The sequence below is a fragment of the Neofelis nebulosa genome, chromosome 15 (genome assembly GCF_028018385.1).
Source record: "Neofelis nebulosa isolate mNeoNeb1 chromosome 15, mNeoNeb1.pri, whole genome shotgun sequence".
NCBI classification, from domain to species: Eukaryota; Metazoa; Chordata; class Mammalia; order Carnivora; family Felidae; genus Neofelis; species Neofelis nebulosa.
In genome coordinates, this window is record NC_080796.1 from 57,042,882 (window position 1) to 57,064,964 (window position 22,083).

The 22,083-nt window shown below is 34.7% G+C and overlaps 1 protein-coding gene and 1 pseudogene across 3 annotated transcripts in view; one reads left to right on the top strand and one right to left on the bottom strand.

The window, feature by feature from the left end:
- The window catches only part of BRINP3 (BMP/retinoic acid inducible neural specific 3), a 422,919-nt gene that overhangs the window by 273,091 nt on the left and 127,745 nt on the right, over positions 1 to 22,083 (top strand). For all 3 annotated transcript variants that reach the window (XM_058700030.1, XM_058700032.1, XM_058700031.1), the window contains exons 5-6: positions 11,560 to 11,665; positions 19,687 to 19,923. In XM_058700030.1, the coding sequence (XP_058556013.1) occupies positions 11,560 to 11,665; positions 19,687 to 19,923 (343 nt within the window). The remainder of the gene's footprint in view (positions 1 to 11,559; positions 11,666 to 19,686; positions 19,924 to 22,083) is intronic.
- Positions 14,821 to 15,790, bottom strand: LOC131496436 (small nuclear ribonucleoprotein-associated protein B-like; annotated as a pseudogene).

A 22,083-nucleotide genomic window follows, 5' to 3' on the forward strand; every position in this document is an offset into this window, starting at 1 on the left:
AACTGTGAGATCATGACCCAAGCTGAAGTTGGACGTTTAACCTACTGAGCCACCCAGGCACCCCAAGATTAATTTTTAAGCACAAAAAAAGCCTATATCTAATAAGTTGCCTTGCTTTAGTATCCCAGTATTGCAGAGCATTTTGCAATTGGCATTTTGCTAGTGACAGATTGTCCCAGGGTGTGCTTTGTATGCACTACTTGTCATGGTGGATTGACAGTACCCTTGAATCTGCAGCCATCTTTCTCCAATATTGTGTTAGATTCTTTCACTCCAGTACTTGAAATTTGTACCTGCACATTTTGTTTTAAGTTTATTTATTTTTGAGGGAGAGAGAGTGGGAGGAGGGGCAAAGAAAGGGGGAGAGAGAGAATCCCAAGCTGGCTCTACGCTGCCAGCCATGAGCCCAATGCAGGGCTAGAACCCATAAACCATGAGAACATGACCTGAGCTTAAACCAAGAGCCAGACACTTAACAGACTGAGCCACCCAGGCGCCCCTGCATCTGCACATTTTTTAGTTACTTTGATAAGGAAAGCAAAATAGATAATTCAATTGATAAATTTTTATATTATATGGAGCCTCAGCTCACAATTAACTACTTGACTGAGACTCTGGGTGCGTACTAAATGGACAGAATGGGTAGATTTAGAAATATGCTGATAAAATAAATTATAAAACAGGGATAAATGAAGAGAGAGGCTGTGTTTAGTGTAACTCTTTGCTCACTCAACCTGGCAACACGTCTTGTTTGTGGACTCAGTGGCATTTGCTCAGTCCTAGGTGACAGTATATAACATCTTGGATATGTTCAATCTAACTGCTTCTCTACTTTTTCCATCGAAGAAGAGAGAACACTTAAAGATAGAGGCATATCTTGGAGTGGTTGGATCTAGACATACAGAAAAGATTTGGAAGAGGAATAACAAAAACCATAAGGGATAGTCCGTGCATGTTCTTTTGCAATTAGAGATGACTGTCTCCAAGGCTAAGGACCCTTTTCGAATCCAATTCTTTTTTATATTAAATTTAGCCTTTTGTGTAACTCCTAATTTTGTTTTTTTGCTTAAAAGGGACAGCTGGCAACATTGTTGTTGAAAATGATTGTAAAACACTCTTAGTTTTATGTGATGATTCCCATAATATTTGTATTCTGAACTTGGGTTTAGAAATAGATTTTTTTTTACTGTTGTATTTTAGAGTTTGTGATCATTTGAAGTAAATTCAATAACTAAAAGGCAATGAGATTGCAATTCATAGAATAAACAGAAAATAAAATCATTTTTAAATATTTTACTTCTTCTGTTTGCTTTCATTTTTAAAATAAATATAATGAATGCTGCCTTGGATCATTTTTATTTATTGGGTGAAGCCACAGAAATGAACCTCTGGCTCCTGAGTTCCCTCAAATGTAGTTTCTTTGGTCTGGGGGAAGTGGCATTCAGGTCCACACCGGCCACAAGAACTGCGGTGCCTGCCTAAGGACTCTCACCAGAATGCAGGTGACATGCCCAGGCCCGAAACCAGGTTGTAAGCTCTTTGTTGTTTGTAGCTGCCCTGTGGCAGTGAAACTTCTCTTTTTTTTAATTATTAATACTGAATCCATCAGAAAACTCTAAGGCAACTCTAGTGTAATAACAATATTCCTTTATACTTCATATAATGAAGTACAAAGTTCCCATTTATGTAACATGATCAGTTACAGGTACACAAATGTAGCTTTTAGGAAAATGTCAATTTTCTAAGTGTGTATATATATGTAGTTAGGAACCTAATGAAAACTTTTTTTTTTCTATATAGTTTCTTCCAATTGCTGTGATTTTAAGCTCTGCGTTATTTATAAAATAAATCAAACAGCATCTGTAGGAGTGAGCTTATAGATTTGGCCTCTTTAAGACCAATCAAGTGCCACACACTGAAATTCCATGGTAACCTGGGATTAAGCACAAAGGAGTCCTGATGTTATTTGGCAACCTTGCTGTGACTAAATTGTGTCCACTTTACCTTATTCCATATCAAACTGAATAGACACTTTAAGAAAATTTCTTTTTTCTAGCCTCATGTGTAATTTTATATTTTAAGTGTACCAAAGGACATACATGGACTGTCTCAACAGGTTTACATGTGGGTGTTTGTGTATAATTGTGATGGAGGGTGATTTATGGGGTATGAAAAAAATAGGTCAATCATTATAGCCATGCCTGGACTCATGGTGGCAGGTGTAAATGAAAACTGCACTAAAGCAATTGCTCTCCAAGAAGACATACTCTGTTTTGTCCCTAAATAAAGTGTACCCTGTCTTTTGTATTATTCTCTTCACAACTTAATAGTTTATTTCACATGCTATATTTTGATCTTCATTGTGTCTCATTCCTTACATTTTACAATTCATAGTTCTGTTGTTTATTTTGCACATGCGTTATGAAAATACATAACTTATTATTATTTATGATCATACATTTTATCCTGTTTACAGTATCACTGCTCCTCCTGTAGAATAAAGTCCAGATAACTTTTTAAAATGCAATCCTATAAATGGATGATTCTAATATTTAAAAGTGTGTTATTTGGGGCGCCTGGGTGGCGCAGTCGGTTAAGCGTCCGACTTCAGCCAGGTCACGATCTCGCGGTCCGTGAGTTCGAGCCCCGCGTCAGGCTCTGGGCTGATGGCTCGGAGCCTGGAGCCTGTTTCCGATTCTGTGTCTCCCTCTCTCTCTGCCCCTCCCCCGTTCATGCTATGTCTCTCTCTGTCCCAAAAATAAATTAAAAAAAGAAAACGTTGAAAAAAAAAATAAAAAAATAAAAGTGTGTTATTTATTGAAATTATGGAGAGTAAAATTAGGAGAAATAGTTTTCAGCATAAAGTTATTTGCATAGATAAATAATTCAACAATGGTGTATGCTCCTTTACATTCAATTTGTATTTGATTCGTATTTGTGCTTCCTATGTAAATATATGAGTCATCTGAGCATTGATTATATATCATGTACTATTTTAAACTTCTTTTAAACAGCTAGAACAGGCTCAAGAAACATTGACGATGTCAATATATTTTAAATCATGATATTAATTGTGTATAATGCACTAAGTGTAATGTGTGTTATAATGTGAAAATACAATTAAATTTTGCATCTACTCATGTACATTGATCTACTCATGTATTTTTCACTTGAGGACATATAGCATTTTGTATATGAATTTGTAATTTTCCCACAAAACTTAGTATAAATAACAAAGTAACTTTAAAAATAAACGATGTTCTTGCTACTAGAATATCATTATTCCAATATGAACATTTTCATATGCTTTTTGTAATTAACAACATGTTTGAAAATTCTTTCTTAATTAAATATTAAGCCCCAGAAATATTGCAGCAGGATAAAGAACTCAGACTATATTGAATTGCAGTTCGATATTAAGTGCTCAGTAAAAGGCTAAAATAAGAATTAATGACTGGCAGAGGAAAAAAAACGGTAAAAATACATTTAAACTTAATGTTCACATTTGAAAGTAAACAGAAATGATGCATGTATGTAATTTCTAATTATTATATATAATTTATAATCAAGTACCATATATAATATCATAAAATTATATAATATCATAAATGAATATCATATGATAAAATTATTGTATATTTAATTATAACATATCTAAGACTTATATAGTTACATATATACAATTATGTATGTTTTAGTATCCTATCATGATTTAATTATAAATAATGGGTTACAACATATATATTATACCATATATAAATTTATATATATATATATATATATATATATATTTGATATTGGTATTGTCTAAAGGTTTTTGTTATTTTGATAGGTTTAGCCATATACAACTATAAAAGATCCTATATTAGGACATAATAAAAAGTAATCAGCATTTGTATTTTACTCTTTAAAAGTCTAATGTAGCATAATATAAGAACATGTGGGAAGTTATATTTCAAGTGTTTAATAAATTAATACTTAGAGTAAAAGGTAATTCATTTGGCTTTTAAAAGCCAAGTTGTATTGTTGTATTGACCATCACATGGTAAAGTTGTATTAACCATCACATTCATGGCAATATTTGTTATTCATGAGAATGACCCAAGATACTACACCATTCTCACTGACCTATACATCAATCTAGACCAGTTAAATTTTTATTTACTGTAACTCTATTGCTAAAGGAGAGGGAAAGGTAGAGGGAGAATGAATTAAATTGATGAAGGCAAACAAAGTTTAAAACCCTTACATATAGAACTTGGAAAGCCAGTATGATGCTCAGAATGGGTCTTTGATTGATGAGTCAGGAGGTTTAAGACCCAGTTCCAGCTTTAATTTCACTTACATGATACTGAGCATGCTCCATAACCTCTCTGGGCTCCAGATACTTCATTTGTGTAATGAGATGGTAAGGCTGGATGGTTTCTAAGACTCCTGATAGTTCTAAAAGTTTTTGTATGCTGTCACTGCTGCATGTTCTTCAAGAGGTTCTCAGAAAAGTTGAATAAATGAATGTAAATATTCTTTTGTTATTTTGAACTAAAACTAACATATTTATCCACCAAATTATTTCACAATCATTGAATTCCTACCATGTGTGAAGTACTGTGTGTAATTATGAATAGGGAGTTTACAGTTCAATAAGTGAAGAAAATAATGTGAACAGACGAGTGTAATTTTATAATTGCCAGGGGCACCTGGGTGGCTCAGTTGGTGGAGCGTCCGACTTCGGCTCAGGTCATGATCTCATGGCTCTGGGGTTCAAGCCTGGCATCAGGCTCCTTGCTGACAGCTCAGAGCCTGGTGTAAACCTGCTGAGGATTCTGTGTCTTCCTCTATCTCTGCCCCTCCCCCACTCATCCTTTGTCTCTCTGTCTCAAATATAAACGTTGAAAAAATTATGATGGCCATAACAAAACATAAAGAAAACTTTGTGATAAAATAAAGGATTAAGCTATTAAAATATCTTGAGAAGCTTAATCTCCCAATTCTTAGTATATTTATTCCCTAAAACAATTTTCTACTCTTGGGAAATAGTGTTTCTCATGGCTACTCACTGATGAGTTTATTAGGAAAAAGCTAATTGCTTTTCATAAGAAATAATTGTGCTTTTTTAATTATGAGTACTTAACAAAATAAAAAAAGAAATAAGGATGCTACTCCTAGTGGAAGACTGATTTATCATGTGTTTATCCTTTAGATCATAGAATAGTCATCACCGTGGCCTTGAACAAAAACAAAATAAATATAACATTTCAATATTAAAAGTGGATTGGATTGGATTGGATTTTTAAAAACTCCTTATAAAAGAGCTACATTGTACTTATCAGTATTCTATTGTTTCCTATGCACAATCAATGATGATATAAAATTATCCAAAAAACTACTTCAATGTACTCTAATATAACTTCGAAGCAAATGAAATCTAAGAAAAAATAGGAGGAAAAAGCTGTAAAGTTTGAAGTTCATGAAAATTTGGTCGATGAATAAAAGATGGTCTTGAACAGCCGTTTCTTCTAGTTTCAATGATTTTCGTTTCTGGTAAATGGAAGATGGCAAATAAATGAGAACAGAGGAGAAAAGCAGTTGTCACTTTATTGTTTGAAGTTCCAACATAAACATTTATTATTTTTGTCATTAAAAATGACGCATTGGAACAAAAAGGATACTGCCATTCCATATTTTTTCTTATCACATGGTCAATAAATCGTTCACAAGTGACAAGCCATTGTAATGGAGAATAAACAGATTCTGATCTGTTTTATACTTTAAGAGGTATAAAAAAAAAAGTCCCCCTATTGATTTCAGATAAAGTTTCCAGGAACACTACAAGCTTTTTTTTTTTTTTAATGTGCATTTATAGATCTGTGATAAAGAGATATATTATTCATATGATCATGCATTTTATTGAATTATCGATAAACAATAATCAGTTTAGCCAAAATGACAAACTAATGCTTTGCTTCATTCTGTAAAAAGCCTAGAGCAATATCACATTCACAGAGCTATGTATATAATGGATGTGTGTGTATAATTTTACGAAGTATATATTCATTTTCTTTTGCTTTTTCCCCTCAACATGGATGAAGATTTTCTCATATAATCATACTTGTTTTGAGAGACTCCTTGATTGTCTTCAATACTACAGATCAGAAAACTTTTTCTATTTTTCTTGTAGCTACTGTTGTTCTTTTCATTTTATGTAATTGAACTATTTTTTCCTATACCAATATTTCTAGCTTAATCTGTGGATTATTCTTACTATATTGTGCTCTAATTGTGTATTGATGTGATTTTGTACAAAATTTCTATCTAGTCTCTTTCAAGGGTGAGTTTGATTTAGGATGGTTTAAAATTCAGCCCCCTGCTCTCTAACTACAAAGAAAAGTGTTAGTTAACATTCAGCACTGATATCAGAAAAAGTATTGTGATCTTAATAACCTTGACTGAGAGGTAGAGTATGGATAATTTCAGTAAGTTCACATGAATTGAGATCATCTTGTGCCTTTGCTTTTTAATAGTAAACATTTACACATACTTTACATTTACCTTGAATTAATTACTGTGGCCCAGGCACATGGTAAGCACTGTTTATGGATCACCTCATTTTTGTTTCCCAAGCACACTGTGCTCTAGGAAAATTTTAGTCATTCCACCCAATAGAAACTTGAAGCTTAAATAGCTTAAGTTGGTGGAGCTACAGTAGTGACCTGGGCATGTTCATTTAAATCTGTTTTCTTCAAAATATATAACATTATTATGATTTTGACTGCAAATATTTTAAATATGTAATGCCTGAGTTTGAAGATGATGGACTCTTAATAGTGCAATTTCATTTAGGAATGTGGCATGTTTTTTTGTGTGTTTACTCTTTTGTCCCATTTTCTTCATTGTTTTAATATTTTCAAAAATTTGCTTCAGATAGTTTTTCTTCAACTAGTTCTCATTGAATTGATTTTATTACTCCACTGCATCGCTGTGGCATTATATCATCTTTAGACTATGTAAAACTGTAGAGAAATTTGATAGAAAATCATAAAGATGGTTTATTTCCGAGTGAAATATTTGTACCATTTTATTTTAATCTAAATTAACGTGACTCTATACTATTGGTTAATATAATTACTTCCAAGGAACTTCTTTGAGTTAAGAAGATTCTATATTCTTCTTTTAGACTGTAAAATTCTCCCAACTGTGGAAATAGTAAGCAGTAGTTTATTGCAACAACATGGGAACGATATAGGAAAAATTGAAGGATCTTTTGTATCCGCTCTGATCTTTAACAATATATTTAAAACACAATCTGCATAGAGGCACCTGGGTGGCTCACTTTGTTGAGTCTCTGACTTCAGCTCAGGTCATGATCCAGTGGTTTGTGAGTTCAAGCCCCATATCAAGCTCCCTGCTGTCAGCACAGATCTTGCTTCGGATCCTTTGTCTCCTTCTCTCTGACCCTCTCCCACTTGTTCTCTCTCAAAAATAAGCATTTAAAAAATTGTTTTAAATAAAACACAATTCACATAAGTCAATGATAGACATAAACACCGCATTTGTTATATTTTGAAGACATATTTGTCCTAAATACGTTCAGAAGGTTCGATTTTTCTTTCTACTCCCGGTACAGTCGCCTCTTCTGTGTTTGCTACTCCACACTGGTCCTTCAACTTCCACAAACACATACAGTTTTCTTCATAGTGCTCAGATACAATCACAAACCACTGTGACACATCAGACAGGGCATCATTTTTGGATACTAAGGACTACATTCCCTTGCTTTCAACATCCTCCTTCCAATAGATGAATAAAATAAATTTAAAAAAATATTTTCTCATTCGATATCACAGTTCTCAAAACACTGAAAGCTATCAGTACTGGATTGTTGTCAGTTGGCATTCATTTTTTTTAGTCTTACTCATTTTTATGTTTACCTATTTAATCACTCTTCCATTTTTAGATTATATATGAAGACCTCTATACCAGATGTTCATCTATCAGCTGATGAACAGAAGTTCAAGCTATTTGTGGTACCACCACATAATTCATTTTTGGTAGAGTTAATATATATATAGAAATGCTTATAGAATAAATTGGCTTTTATTAGTTTCTTTTCATTTCATTTCCTTGATAGTATTAAAGAAACAAGGATGGATACATTTATTAATGTTGACAGCAATAAGACATGTAAGAGCCTTAAATATGAAACCATTGAAAATAAGAGGTTTGCATTTTGACTGTGCTAGAGTTTGTGAATTTTTATATTAAATCAGAAAAGTATTAGCAAATTCACTTTTGAGTGATAATAAACAAAATAAAATTATAAATTGGGGCTCCTGGGTGGTTCAGTCAGTGAAGCTTCTGACCCTTGGTTTTAGGTCAGTTCATGATCTCTCGGTTCATAGGTTTGTGTGTGCACTGACAAGACAGAATCTGCTTGGGATCCTCTCTCCCTCTCCTTCTGCCCCTCTTCTGCTTGTGCTCTCTTTTTCTCTTTCAAAAACAAATAATAATTAAAAAATAATAAAATTATAAATAGGATCTGCTAGATTTTTATTATTGTATATTGTGAAAGGCAAGAGATTAAATCAATTTGTAGATATAGAAAGGTATTCAAACTTCTAAATTTATAAACCCATTATTTAAATTTCCTGAATTTATTCTCAAAAACACAGTGACTTAATATAACTGAAGGTCTGTAAAGAGATGGAATACTACCATTGATCTTCTTTCAAAAATTAAGTGCCAGAAGATTGCCTTCTAAATTCCAAGATCTCATATCTCAATAAACGTGTGCTGGAAGCCAATTTTATTTCTTTTTTCTTTTTATTTATTTATTTTTTTTTAAGTTTATTTATTTTGGGAGAGACAGAGACAGTGTGAGTAGGGGAGGGGCAGACAGACAGGGAGAGAGAGAGAGAGAGAGAGAGAGAGAGAGAGAGAGAGAGAGAATCCCAAGCAGGCTCCGCACTGTCAGCACACAGCCTGATGCAGGGCTCAAACCCATAAAACCGTGAGATCATGACCTAAGGCAAAACCAAGAGTGGGACGCTTAGCCAACTGAGAGACCTAGGTGCCCCAAGCCAATTTTACTTCTTAAAAATTCCTTACAATGACAAATGCTAGAATTTGTTTCTATTATTTTGGTGTCTGTGTGTGTTGGTGGACAGTAGTTAAACTACATGATAGGACAACATGAAGATTTAAGTTATATGAAACCTTAAGTATTTCCTTTGATGGCTTTAATCCTCCTTTTACCTTTTTGTTAATCATTTATATTTAAATGTCATGTGTATATACACACTCATACTCATACATGTATGCTATACATATCAACATTAGATATGATTTCCCTGAAAAAAATAAGGGATGGTCAGTATCACCATTGGAATAGAGTGGTGGGGAGTAGACAAAGTTGGTGTGATGTTAGGGAAAAAGTATTGCTTTGCACATGATAAGCTGCATTCTCAACTATTGCTTTGTAGTCATAGTCAATATACATTGTTTTAAAGGACTTGTTACAAAATATCATAGAGCTGTCATGGTACAAATTATACCTTCACTCAGTGCATCTGAGCTGACATGTCTATCCCTTTGTCTTTGATTATTACCTACAAGTGTTTGACTCCCAAGTTAGTAATCCCATCTTTGACATAACTTCTAAGAAATAGATCTGCACTGTTACTCCTACTGGATGTTTCTGGTTGAAAATGTTATTCCATTCAGAAGTCAGAATGCTCAAAACCAAATCCCTTACATGTTCTCCACAGTGGACCCTATTTCCAACATATCATAATGTTATCACTTATGCTCGAAACCTCAGTTTCCTTTTCCTCTCTCCACTGTGTATATTTTCAGTGTTTCCTAATCTTGCCAGGTCCAATTGTTTTATATAATCTGTCGTCTTCAGATAAATGTTATTGCCAGGCTTTATTCAGGCTTTATCATCTCAATAACGACCTTACTGTCTTCCTTGTTATGATTTCCCCCTCAAACTGTCCCCTTCTTTTTCACTTCATCATGGGCTTATACAAGAACCTAGTATGTGATGTGGATACTATAGTGAACAAAATAGGCAGTATTTCCTGCACTTGTGGAACTTGCATTCTGATGAGAGGTGTCAACGGTAATCATGATAAATGATTAAATTATACTGCATGTTAGAAGCTGAAAACTACTTTGGAAAAAGTAGAACAAGGTAAGGAGGAAAGGAAATAATGGTTCAAAGAGGGAAGTGTGGGAAGGTGTATTCATTGAAAATAGGCTAGTCCAAGTAGTCCTAAGAGAGTGGCATTTGAACAAGAATTTGAAAGAAGTGAAACAGTGAGCTTATAAATATTTTGAGGAAGAGCATTCCAGATGCAGGAACAGCAGGTCAGAAATCCCAAGGTCGGAAAATAACTAGCATGTTCGCAAAGGGTAAGTGTAGTTGGAGTGGAGTAAACAAGGAAAAGAGGAGAGGGGATGAGTTTAGAGAGGTAACAGGGATAACTGGATAGTATGACATTTGTTTAGTTCTAGGAAGGGTTCTGGGTTTTACCCTCAGTAAGATGGAAAGCCATCATGGAGTTGTGAATGGTGAAATGAGATGATGTGAATTAATTTTGGAAACTGTTCTGGTTGTTGTGTGGAGAGTATCTTTTTTTAAAATACAAAGATCATCACAATATTTCCCTGCTTCAAACTATGTTTTTTTTTAAATTATCCTGAGGATAAATTTAATTTCTCTTTATTTCCTAAACTCCTCCTCATCTCCTAATACTCTACATCCTGAGAGACCCATGGAAAAATTAGTCTGCAACATGTGATTCCATAATTAAGTGCTATGGCTGAGCACTGCAAACCCCAACTTTATAGAAATGGGAAAAATACAAGTGGAAGTCAGTAAGGAATATTTTGTGTGGGTGTTTGAAAATGTGCTTAATCTTGAGGAGAGATAAAATAAGTTAGTCAAAGGGGAGAAAAGAAAGATGGGGGTGGAGGATGTATAAGCAAAGGCATAGAATTAAGAATGTCCAGCTGGAAAGCAAGTTAATGTGTGTTGGGGATAAATGGGACAGATGGAAATCAAGCAAAAGAGTTTGGACTTTGAAGGCACCATAAAAGATGGGAAAATTATAGATTTTTAAGTAGAATAAAATAATAAAATCAGTTTTTAGACAGTAGCCTGACAGATGGGTCTGATTTATTGAGGAAAAATGAACAAACAAAAAACAATTCTCATACGAGTCAGAACTTGCTCTCTATCTAAAGGGGCATGGCCTTGTCATATCTTGGTGAAAATCAATGACCTTAGGTGAGTGATGCTTTTGACCAAAAAGGGCTTTCTATTATTTTCCCAGAAGATTTATGCCTAGCCAAAGGAAAGAGAATGGAATTGAAGACAAAGGGAGTTATTTGTCTTCTCTGTGCTTAGGTGTGTGTATTGTTGGTATGTATCAGATCCTATGCCTTTCAGTGATGTTTACTGTCAAACATATAATATCAGTGTGTGACAGCTACATTGAGCTAAAAGAACATGGTGAAGTCTGATTTATATAATAAAGTTGATGTTTTGTTTGTCAGGTAACAGAAACACGGACTGGTCCTCTTGGCTGCAGTAACTATGACAACTTAGATTCTGTCAGTTCTGTTCTGGTTCAGAGTCCTGAGAATAAGATTCAGTTGCAAGGTACGTAGCTAAAACTTCATTAATTCTCTACAAGTCTGGATAACAATTACCCAGTTGTGATTTCTTTCTCCTTCCCTTCCCCCACCCCCTCCCTCTTCCTCCTCCTCCTCCTCCTCCTCCTCCCCCTCCCCCTCCCCCTTCTTCTTCTTCTTCTTCTTCTTCTTCTTCTTCTTCTTCTTCTTCTTCTTCTTCTTCTTCTTCTTCTTCTTCACAAGCCGTATATGCAGCACTAGGCTGTTAAAATTCTTATAAAATGCTAATTTCCTATTTTTAATTGCTAATAACATTCTATACCAGATGAAGAAAATGTTAAAATTCACTTTACTTCTTAAATTAGGTAATCTGTGGCAATTGAAAATTTATCATGATATTTTACTTCTATACAGTAATCTTTATCTCAATATGTAGCTGTGTTTTCATAGGTTTGTCTGGGTTTGACTTTTTCCTTATAGATTCTAGTAAAAGTTGTAGCCATATCAATGCACAGAGTAGCATGAACTGTTGACATTTTAAGTATAACATAATATGTAAGCATTTCGGCTCAGGTCATGATCTCACATTTTCGTGAGTTCAAGCCCCATGGCTTGGGACTCTCTCTCTCCCTCTCTCTGTCCCCTCCCCCATCTGCACTGTCTCTACCTCTCTCAAAATCAATAAATGAACTTTAAGAATAAGTAAATAACTAAACAAACAAACATAGCCTAATATGGTACATAGAGCTGAGTTTGTCCTCTGATAGACACTTATTTGAGAATATATTAACAAAATATTTATATTTGCATTATTTCCATCAATCTGTGATAATGGTAATAATTTGCCTTTTGTTTTCTATTGCTATATTTTGTAAGAAAACTCAATAGAGGATTTTTAAATAACTTGTAACATATATATACTGTCCTCAAATGGGTCATTGGTGTGTGTACTTATTTACTACTTATTTATAATGACAGGAAAGGTTATGAATACACGTGTTTAAACATGTACTAGTTGAAGAAGTTCAGAAAGGCCTTGTTTGTGGTGACATATTATCTAAATTAAGTTGACTGATCAACTTGATCAATTTTCTGTCACTCTTCTCTAGTCTACCTTTTCTCTCGTCTACTTTTTTCTCTAACTACATAAGTTAGAGCTGCATTTACATTATTCAGTTTTACATAAGAATGCTCTAAAGTTCCAGAAATTCAGACATTTTCCCTCAACATTTCAATTTTCAAAAATGTAATAGCTTTGGATTACTTAAATTTACCCTAAATAATAAATGAATCTCATTTCTTTTCAATTGTATACAAATGAAAAAGGAAGTATTTAAAAATTTAAACTTTGAATGCCATCCAATTTCTCATTATCAATTTTGGATATAAAGTTATTGAAATATTTTTTTCTTACTTAAACAAATGTACTCTACTGATATTACATGTAATTCTCTACTCCTTACTCTTTTCTAATGTATGGATTAACTTGTCATCAGAGCATTAAGTTTAATAGAAAAGGATTTGGTGGGGCGCCTGGGTGGCGCAGTCGGTTAAGCGTCCGACTTCAGCCAGGTCACGATCTCGCGGTCCGTGAGTTCGAGCCCCGCGTCAGGCTCTGGGCTGATGGCTCGGAGCCTGGAGCCTGTTTCTGATTCTGTGTCTCCCTCTCTCTCTGCCCCTCCCTGTTCATGCTCTGTCTCTCTCTGTCCCAAAAATAAATAAAAAAAATTAAAAAAAAAAAAAAAAACGTTGAAAAGGATTTGGAATATTTATATGACATATGTTTATTGATTTATTATTAAAATTTATTTATTAACATGAGTTATTAATTTTTTATTTGTGAATCACTGTGCTTAGTTTTTAGAATATTATATTATAAAAGCAAAGCTTCAACCTCTTATCTGTCTTGAAAAACAATTAGCATAGGAATAAGTGAAGCAGCGCTTCTTTTCTGAATAATTATTGCTTCAACCTTTTACCATTTCTGTGAGTATGCAGAAACCTGTATCTCTATTTTTCACCTTTTCTATTTTCCAGGCCTCTATTTTCAATTGTCTGCCACAACTTTATGTGTACCCCTGTGGTGCCAAGACCTTTCCAAAGATAATTTCAGGAAATTAATATCAAAATCCTCAACTCCCCATGTGTTCTTTCTGAGACTTCATCTTTATTGAGAGTCCGAGTATTTATGTTGATTTACTTGTTCAACCTCACCATTAATACTAGCCCTTCTCCACTTAAAAAAAAAAAAAACAAAAAACAGCAAAGCATTAGTTGATTTTGGATCAACATTCCCAGGATACATTCCTTTGAAATGTATAAAAGATTTTAGGTCACTATATTTGACAAGTGGAAACACTGGTGTCTCGAAGTAGAATTTCATCAGAGCAAGGAAAGCATCAATAAGAATTATTCAAGGTAAAAGCATCAGGCAACAAATTCAGAACAAAACTCCATGACCTCACTATATTAGAATGAACATTCTGAAATGAGATGTCAAAGAGATGCACACAGAACATTAATTTTGACCTAAAAAAACTGAAATCAAATGTTTTCTGGCAGTGAGAAAGCTAGGTTTACCTGCTTGTTTGTCCTCGAGATCTGGCTTCACCGGTTAGCTTACAAACAGACACTTCAAAACTTGAAAAAGCCATACCTGCAACTCCAAATTATTGATGATGATACATGTAATATATGACAAAGAGTAACTCATAAGAAAGTGTTAATAAATATACTAACATTAATATATTCATATTAATATATTAATAGCATTCCAATGTTTGCAACGCCTGGTTAATTTAACATATCAAACAAAGTACTTCTGAGTGAAAGGGTAAAGGAGTAATGAAAAGTCATTTATTAAGTCTTGGTAATAACTTTTTGGTAAAATTCCCAGAAACTGAGATGTGAATGATTCATATGATTGACTAACAAATACTTTTCCAGATCAGTTGGTTCTTAATGTTTTATTTCAACAAAATTGACAGAGGACTGGTTCATTATCAAATAGGAGATTTATTGCTAGGTCACTGTAATTGTTTTGTTTTGTTTTGTTTTTGTTTTTGTTTTGCTTATAGTAAAAATTTAATGATATTGCCTCATAAAACTGTTTTATTTCCTATTTTCTTTATTTATTGATGTATTGGAACAAATTTTCTTTTTTCTTTTTTTAAATATTGTTAAGAGTTTATTAGAGACTAGTTTCACAGGCCATAAGGAAATAGAAGGACTATGTACAGCATTACAGGAAACAGGCAGGGAGCTGAGGAGGGCAAGAACAGTCTAGAGCCTTGGTGGGCGCATTCCTGGGGGAGGAGACCACCAAAGGGAAACCAGACAACTTCATGAGACTGAACACAAAGGCATAACAAACAAATAGGCCTGTGGTAACTTGGCCCCGGACAATCGGGCCCATGCCTTTGTGGATTACATCCATATCTCTGTGGCCACAGGTCAAATAAAGCATCTCATCCCCCTGGAAGGCTGTTGCATCCTGAAAGGGGCATGCTCTTTGGACTTCCTCATCCATGAGGATCCTCACTGTGGGACCCGTGGGAATCCTCATGCCAGGTGGTGGGTCCATCATGCCTGGAGGGGGTTCCTCTCAGCCCTTAGGTGGGGAAGGACACCACAGCCAGGTGGATACTGGGTTGGGGCCCTGGCAATACTGGCTATAGCAGCAACTGCAGCAACCTAAATGCCTCTTCCTTGGGGGGGTCATCACCTGTTGGTCTGGCCCACCAACCCCTCAGCCGGGCACAGAAAGTCCTGCAGGAGTGTGGGGCATTGGAACACCACCTAGGATTCCTCTGTCATCAGCTCTGCTAATCCCTGGGCTTCTGGCAGTTCCAGCAGGTGGCACTCAGACAATGTCAGTATCTTTGGGAAGAGGTCCCTCTCCTGGCATTGAGACCAGTTTCTCCTCCTCAAGCAACACCAGACCAAGGACTTCCTTCTTTCTCTTCCTGTTTTGAATTCTTTGGCATGATCTTCCTAAACTCATTACAGTCACAGAGGATCAGATTCACACGCTTGTTTAAAGCCTTGAAGGTGCCAATGAAGATACGGGAGTCTTGAGGGATGCACCTTATCCTGTAGTTGATGTACTGCAGCATCGTGCTGCTCTTGTCCACAGTCATGGTGGCCGTTCTGATGGCTCCCATTCCCGCCAGATTCGCATTAGCAGGGGCTTGGATGCCAGCCCACTTCCCTGGAATAGATTTCTTAGAGCTTAACATATATACAGATGAAAAGCAGGAAAATGATTTTTATTAACATATATTTCTAGCCAAAAAACCCATAAACTAATAAACACTAAAACCCCATCAAGTCATTAAAATCCTGTGTTTTCAATAAGATGGTAACATTTGCTTTTAAAGATTATTTACCAATACATGTACTAAATTTAAATCTACTGAGTTGTGTGTTACCAGTAATTATAATGATTACATCGAGAGCTAACATTCTTTAGCTTGAAGATTTTCATTATTAGAAAAGTACATATTGAGGTGCAGGTGGCTCACTTGGTTAAGCATCTGACTCTTGGTTTTGGCTGAGGTCATGATCTCAGGGTTTGTGAGTCTGAGCTGGCACTGGGCTCTGTGCTAACAGAACAGAGACTGCTTGGGATTCTCTCTCTCCCTTTCTCTCTCTCTCTCTCTCTCTCTCTCTCTGTCCCGTGTCTGCTTGTGTGTTCTCTCTTTCGCGGTCAAAATAAATAAATAAACTTAAAAAATTAAACAAAAGAAAAGCATGTATTGTATAATTTATGCCATAAAATTTTATGTTATCTCTACTTGTCAGTAAAATATATACACATCATCAATTATTTATTTTCATAGCAGTGATATGTGACTGAGGTCAGGAAAGATGCTTATTAGTGAATATATATTAGAACAAAAATATGTAGGGATCGTGAAATGAATTAACAAACACATATGCACATACACACACCTCACTCATAAATTCTTTCTAGTAGATGTTATTAGATCCCAAATTGCCAGGACAAGAGTCCATTGTTACATAAGGAAATACAATGTAATATTTTTATTTTTAAATAGAATTATTTGTTTGTTTGTTTAATGCTTTTGTGTTTATTTTGAGATAGCACAAGCTGGGGGAGGGACAGACAGAGCAGAGAGAATCCCAAGCAGGCTCTGTACTCTCACTATGGAGCCCATTGAGGGGTTTGATCTCATGAACCAGAAGATCATGTCCCTGGTCAAGTTGGAGGCTTAACAGACTGAGCCACACAGGTGCCCCAAAAGAGAAATATTTATAATCCAACAAATTGCTACTCTTGGTTTATTTAATATGTGATGAAAAATTTAGATGGCAACTTGATAATGTCCAAGGAATTCCTTAGTTTTTCACGCTATTTTGGGTGAACAGCATTGAAGAGCACTAGTCAGCTGGTCATTTTCACTTTGCTGCTTGTCTTGCCAGAAAGTATATTTTGCCTTGCCAGAACATATATTTGCACATTACAACTTTCTTAGTGTCTCATCAATTTTGAAAAATTTTTAATATATTTATTCATCAAATATTGCTTTTTTCCTTCTTACCTCTTATTCTGGGGTTCCACTAAATATATTTTTAGACCTTTTAGTCATGACCTATATATCTTTTATACTGTCTTCTGTATTTTATATTCTTTTGCCTTTTTTTTTACTACTTTGTATTCAATATTTTATGACATATTCCAGTTTGCTTATTATCTGTTTAACTATTTCTAGCCTGCTATTAGTCCATCAGTTATTTCTTAACTTCAGTTTGCAGAATTTCCATTAGATTATCATTTATAATTTCCAGTGCCCTGTTTCATATGCTCCTTTTAACAGAACATCCTGGGCTCAGAACTCAGCTTCCTTAAGCAATGGCTCAGTGCCAAGTAGACCTTCTGTAATTAGTATTTTGGTGTTTTTACTCTATTTTTCCTGTACATTAAAAAAAAAAAAATCCCCAGGAGAGCCTTAAAAAACTCAAAAAGGTTTTGAGTGATTTGTCTCTAGACTTCTTCCCCATCCCCCCAAAAACTTTTTACAGAATGTCAGTTTTCTTCTTGCAGGGATAGATAAGTAGATAGATAGATAAAGAGATAAACATAATTGTAAAATCCAATTTTGTAGTAAATGTCAATTAGGTATTGGCCAGATGTTTCTTTTTCTTTTTCTTTTTACATACTGATCACTTTGAATATTTACCTTTTTTATTAAATTTTCCTATGTAACAAGATGGCTGAAATTGAAACTATTTTCTTGAAGTATCATAATAAATACTAAACAAGTAAAGAACCCTAAATATTAATCATATAGACTTATCTTCATTTTTGAATGTTTTCCTCAGAGATATCAATTCACTAAACTTGCATGTAGACAAGTAATGAATCATATCATAGAGCTGTCTTAATACATGGCAAGGACATGAACTGTGTAACAATGGAAATCAGTCCATCTGCTTCCTTGTAGTCTCAATGATCACTCCTGAATAACAGGGTTGGATAAGTTATGCATTGTTAATAATAAGAGATAAGCATTATCATCAACATTCTGTAACTCATTTACCATTGCCACAACCCATTGTCTTGTGATATCTATGTAAATGTGGGCTAATAGTCTGAAAGTAAAAGAAAATATTGAAAACTACTTGAAATCATGTGGTGGAAAATAAATCCATCTCTTTTTAAAGGTATGGAAGGTACGTTCTACCTACATTATGTAAAAATAACTAAATATTCTAAACAATTAGGTTAAGGAGACAAAGGAAGAGAAATACCATATAATTTTATTCATATGTGGAATTTAAAAAAACAAAAGAAAATGAGCAGAGAGAGAAAGAGAGAGACAAACCAAGAAATAGATTCTTTCTTAATTATAGAAAACGAAATGATGGTTACCGGAGGTGGGGGAGATGGGTTAAATAGGTGATGGGGCTCCAGGAGTGCACTTGTTGAAGTGAGCGCTGAGTGATGTAGGGAAGTGTTGAATCACTATACTGTACACCTGAAACTAATATAACACTGTATGCTAACTAACTGGAATTAAAATGAACATTTTAGGGACGCCTGGGTGGCTCAGTCTGGTCTGACAGGTCAGAGCCTGGAACGTGTTTTGGATTCTGTGTCTCCGTCTCTCTCTGCCCCTCCCCCACTCTCGCTCTGTCTCTCACTGTCTCATAAATAAATAAAATATAAAGAAAAAAATTAAAAATAAAAAAAATAAAATGAAAACTTTAAAAACATTTTTTTACATAAATGAAGAAACAAAGAGCCAATTAAATTTTTAAAAAATCAGGTGATCTGAGGGATTAAACACTTCTATCATTTCTGAGATTCTTGGACAGTGCACAGAATCAGCACATGTTGAAAAGAATCACAAATATTTGCAATTTTGAAGGCTTAGATCATTTTCTTTCTTTTTTCTTTCTTTCTTTTTTTTCTCTTTCTTTTTTTTGGCTTAGATAATTTTCTAATGATTGTTTAAAAAAATTTTTTTAAGTTTTTATTTATTTTTGAGACAAAGAGAGACAGAGCACAAGCAGGGGATGGTGCAGAAAGAGAGGGAGACACAGAATCCGAAGCAGGTCCAGGCTCCAAGCTGTCAGCACAGAGCCCGACGTGGGGCTCGAACTCACAAATTGTGAGATCATGACCTGAGCTGAAGTCGGTCGCTTAACCGACTGAGCCACCCAGGCGCCCCTCTTTTTAATTGTTTTTAAATGTTTGTTTATTTTTTGAGAGAGAGGGAGACAGAGCGCAAGCGGGGGAGGGGCAGAGAGCGAGGGAGACACAGAATTGGAAGCAGCCTCCAGGCTCTGAGCCTTCAGCACAGAGCCTGATGCGGGGCTCAAACTCACAGACGGTGAGATCATGTCCTGAGCCAAAGTCGGATGCTCAACCGACTGAGCCACCCAAGCGCCCCTCTAATGATTGTTTTAAATCCATGACTTATATATTAAATTGTTGGCCTTTTTTGAAGATTTTAAATATGTGTTATACCTTTTTTCTTTGTCAAAAAACAAAAAATTTATTTGCATGTTATGCTCTTTCAGGGCTGCAAGTCCTCCTTCCAGACTATCTTCAGGAGCGTTTTGTACAAGCGGCTTTGAGCTACATCGCTTGCAATTCAGAGGGAGAGTTCATCTGCAAGGACAATGATTGCTGGTGTCAATGTGGTCCCAAATTTCCAGAATGCAACTGCCCCTCCATGGACATTCAAGCCATGGAAGAGAATCTTCTTCGAATAACTGAAACCTGGAAAGCCTACAACGGTGACTTTGAGGAATCAGGTAAGATAAGTTTTAATGCAACACTTAAACTTGGTCAGAAATAAAAAACAAAAAATACTATACTGAAACGGCTACTTTCTTTTTGGAAGAAACTATTACATAATTGGAAAGCCTTTTATTTAATTTCTGTTATTATTGCTTCAAATAGACATCTATATCACTTTTATTACCAATGATTCTGTATTTTACTGAAAACATATTGTGCTTTGTGTATTGCTATGTATCATGGGCACTAGAACCTAACCTGCTCTTGAACTCATGTATTAGTCATTTAAGAAAGAAAGCTTTTGCCTTTCTCAATATAAGAATTTATCATCTGATTTCTCTGATACATCTCTAGCCTTTTCTATTAGCGCATGGGTTTCATTTGTGAGGCAAAAACGCAGAGAGCATTTGTTTGTCCTATACCTTCTTTACATTAACATGAATTTCATGAATGTGCACCTTCACTGAACTCTTTATTTTTTAATCAAATTTAAATCAATTTTGATTTATGTTTGTGGGTTTTTGTTTTTGTTATATCTGAATTTTTATGAGTGTGTATATGTGCTTTCAATATTGTTTCTTATTGATTACATAGCCTGTAATAGCTTCCATTTCATAAAGCACTGAATTTTAATAAAAGATTAAGGATGTGTCAACATAAAATTGAAAATGTTGATAAAAGCATATATAATAGTACAAGATAAAAGAATAATTAAAATCCTTAGATTATGGTGAGCATAATTGTATAGTAATTACTCAAAAGTGTTGGGCATGTCTAACTTTCAAATGGGCAAAAGAGGTTTTAACTTCCAAGAGGCCAGACTTATAGGACTGAGTGTTAGAATTTTTCTGGTGATTGGATTAGCCAAACATACTTAAAGAGTGACAACAAAATTCAACATCCATTCATGATAAAAGAACTCAACAAATTAGGCATGGAAGGGACATATCTCAACAAAATAAAGACCATCTAGGACAAGTCCACAGCTAACATCAGATAAGAAACAATACAATTGATGGTTGCAACAAATCATCTTTTTGTGGAATAGAACCACCAAATTATAAAATAAAAGGGTAGGCAAATAAATGTAGGAAGGATTGATGAATTTAGAAATTCTTGAGGTATAGTTTGATCAAAATAGTGCTTAATAAGTAACACTTTTAAATTTTAAATATTTTCAAATATAAATACTTCTATTTATATAAACAGGAAGAACTGTTTAGAATCAAAGATCCTTATCCCCTTGAAATTGTTGGAAAATCTTATGAATCTCTCTTTCTATAGTTTATATATTTTTTCTTTTTTTAAGTTTTAATTTAAAATCCATTAAGTTAACATACAGTGTAATATTAATTTCAAGTGTACAGTATAGTGATTCAACACTTTCATACAATAATGGGTGCTCATCCCAAGCACACACCTTAATACCCATCACGTGTTTAATTCATCCCCCACCTACCTCCCCTCTGGTAACCATCAGTTTGCTCTTTATAGCTAAGACTCTGTTTCTTGGTTTGCCTTCCTCTCTCTTTTTTTTTCCCTTTTGTCTGTTTTGTTTCTTAAACTCCATATATGAGTTAAATCATATGTTATTTGTCTTTCTCTGACTGACTTATTTCCATCTGCAAGATTTCATTTTTATGACTGAGTATAACGTCTTCTTTATCCATTCACCAGTCAATGGGCACATGGACCGTTTATATAATTTAGCCTTTGTAGATAATGCTGCTGTAAACATTGAGGTGCATGTATCCCTTTGAATGAGTATTTTTCTATTCTTTGGGTAAATACATACTAGTGCAATTGCTGGCTCACAGGGTAGTTCTGTTGTTAACTTTTTGAGAAGTCTTCATATTGTTTCAAAGTGGCTGCACCAGTTTACATTCCCACCAACAGTGCAAAAGGCATCCAAATGAACAAGGAAGAAGTAAAACTTTCAGTATTTGCAGATGATATGATACTCTCTATAAAAAGTCTAAAAGATTACACACACACACACACACACACACACACACACCTGCTAGAACTGATAAAAAAATTTGGTAACATCACAGGACACAATGTGTCCACAATGTCCAGCAATGTACATAAATCTGTTGCATTTCTATACACCAATAATAAAGCAACAGAGAGAGAAATTACAGAATCAATCCTATTTCTAATTGCACCAAAAC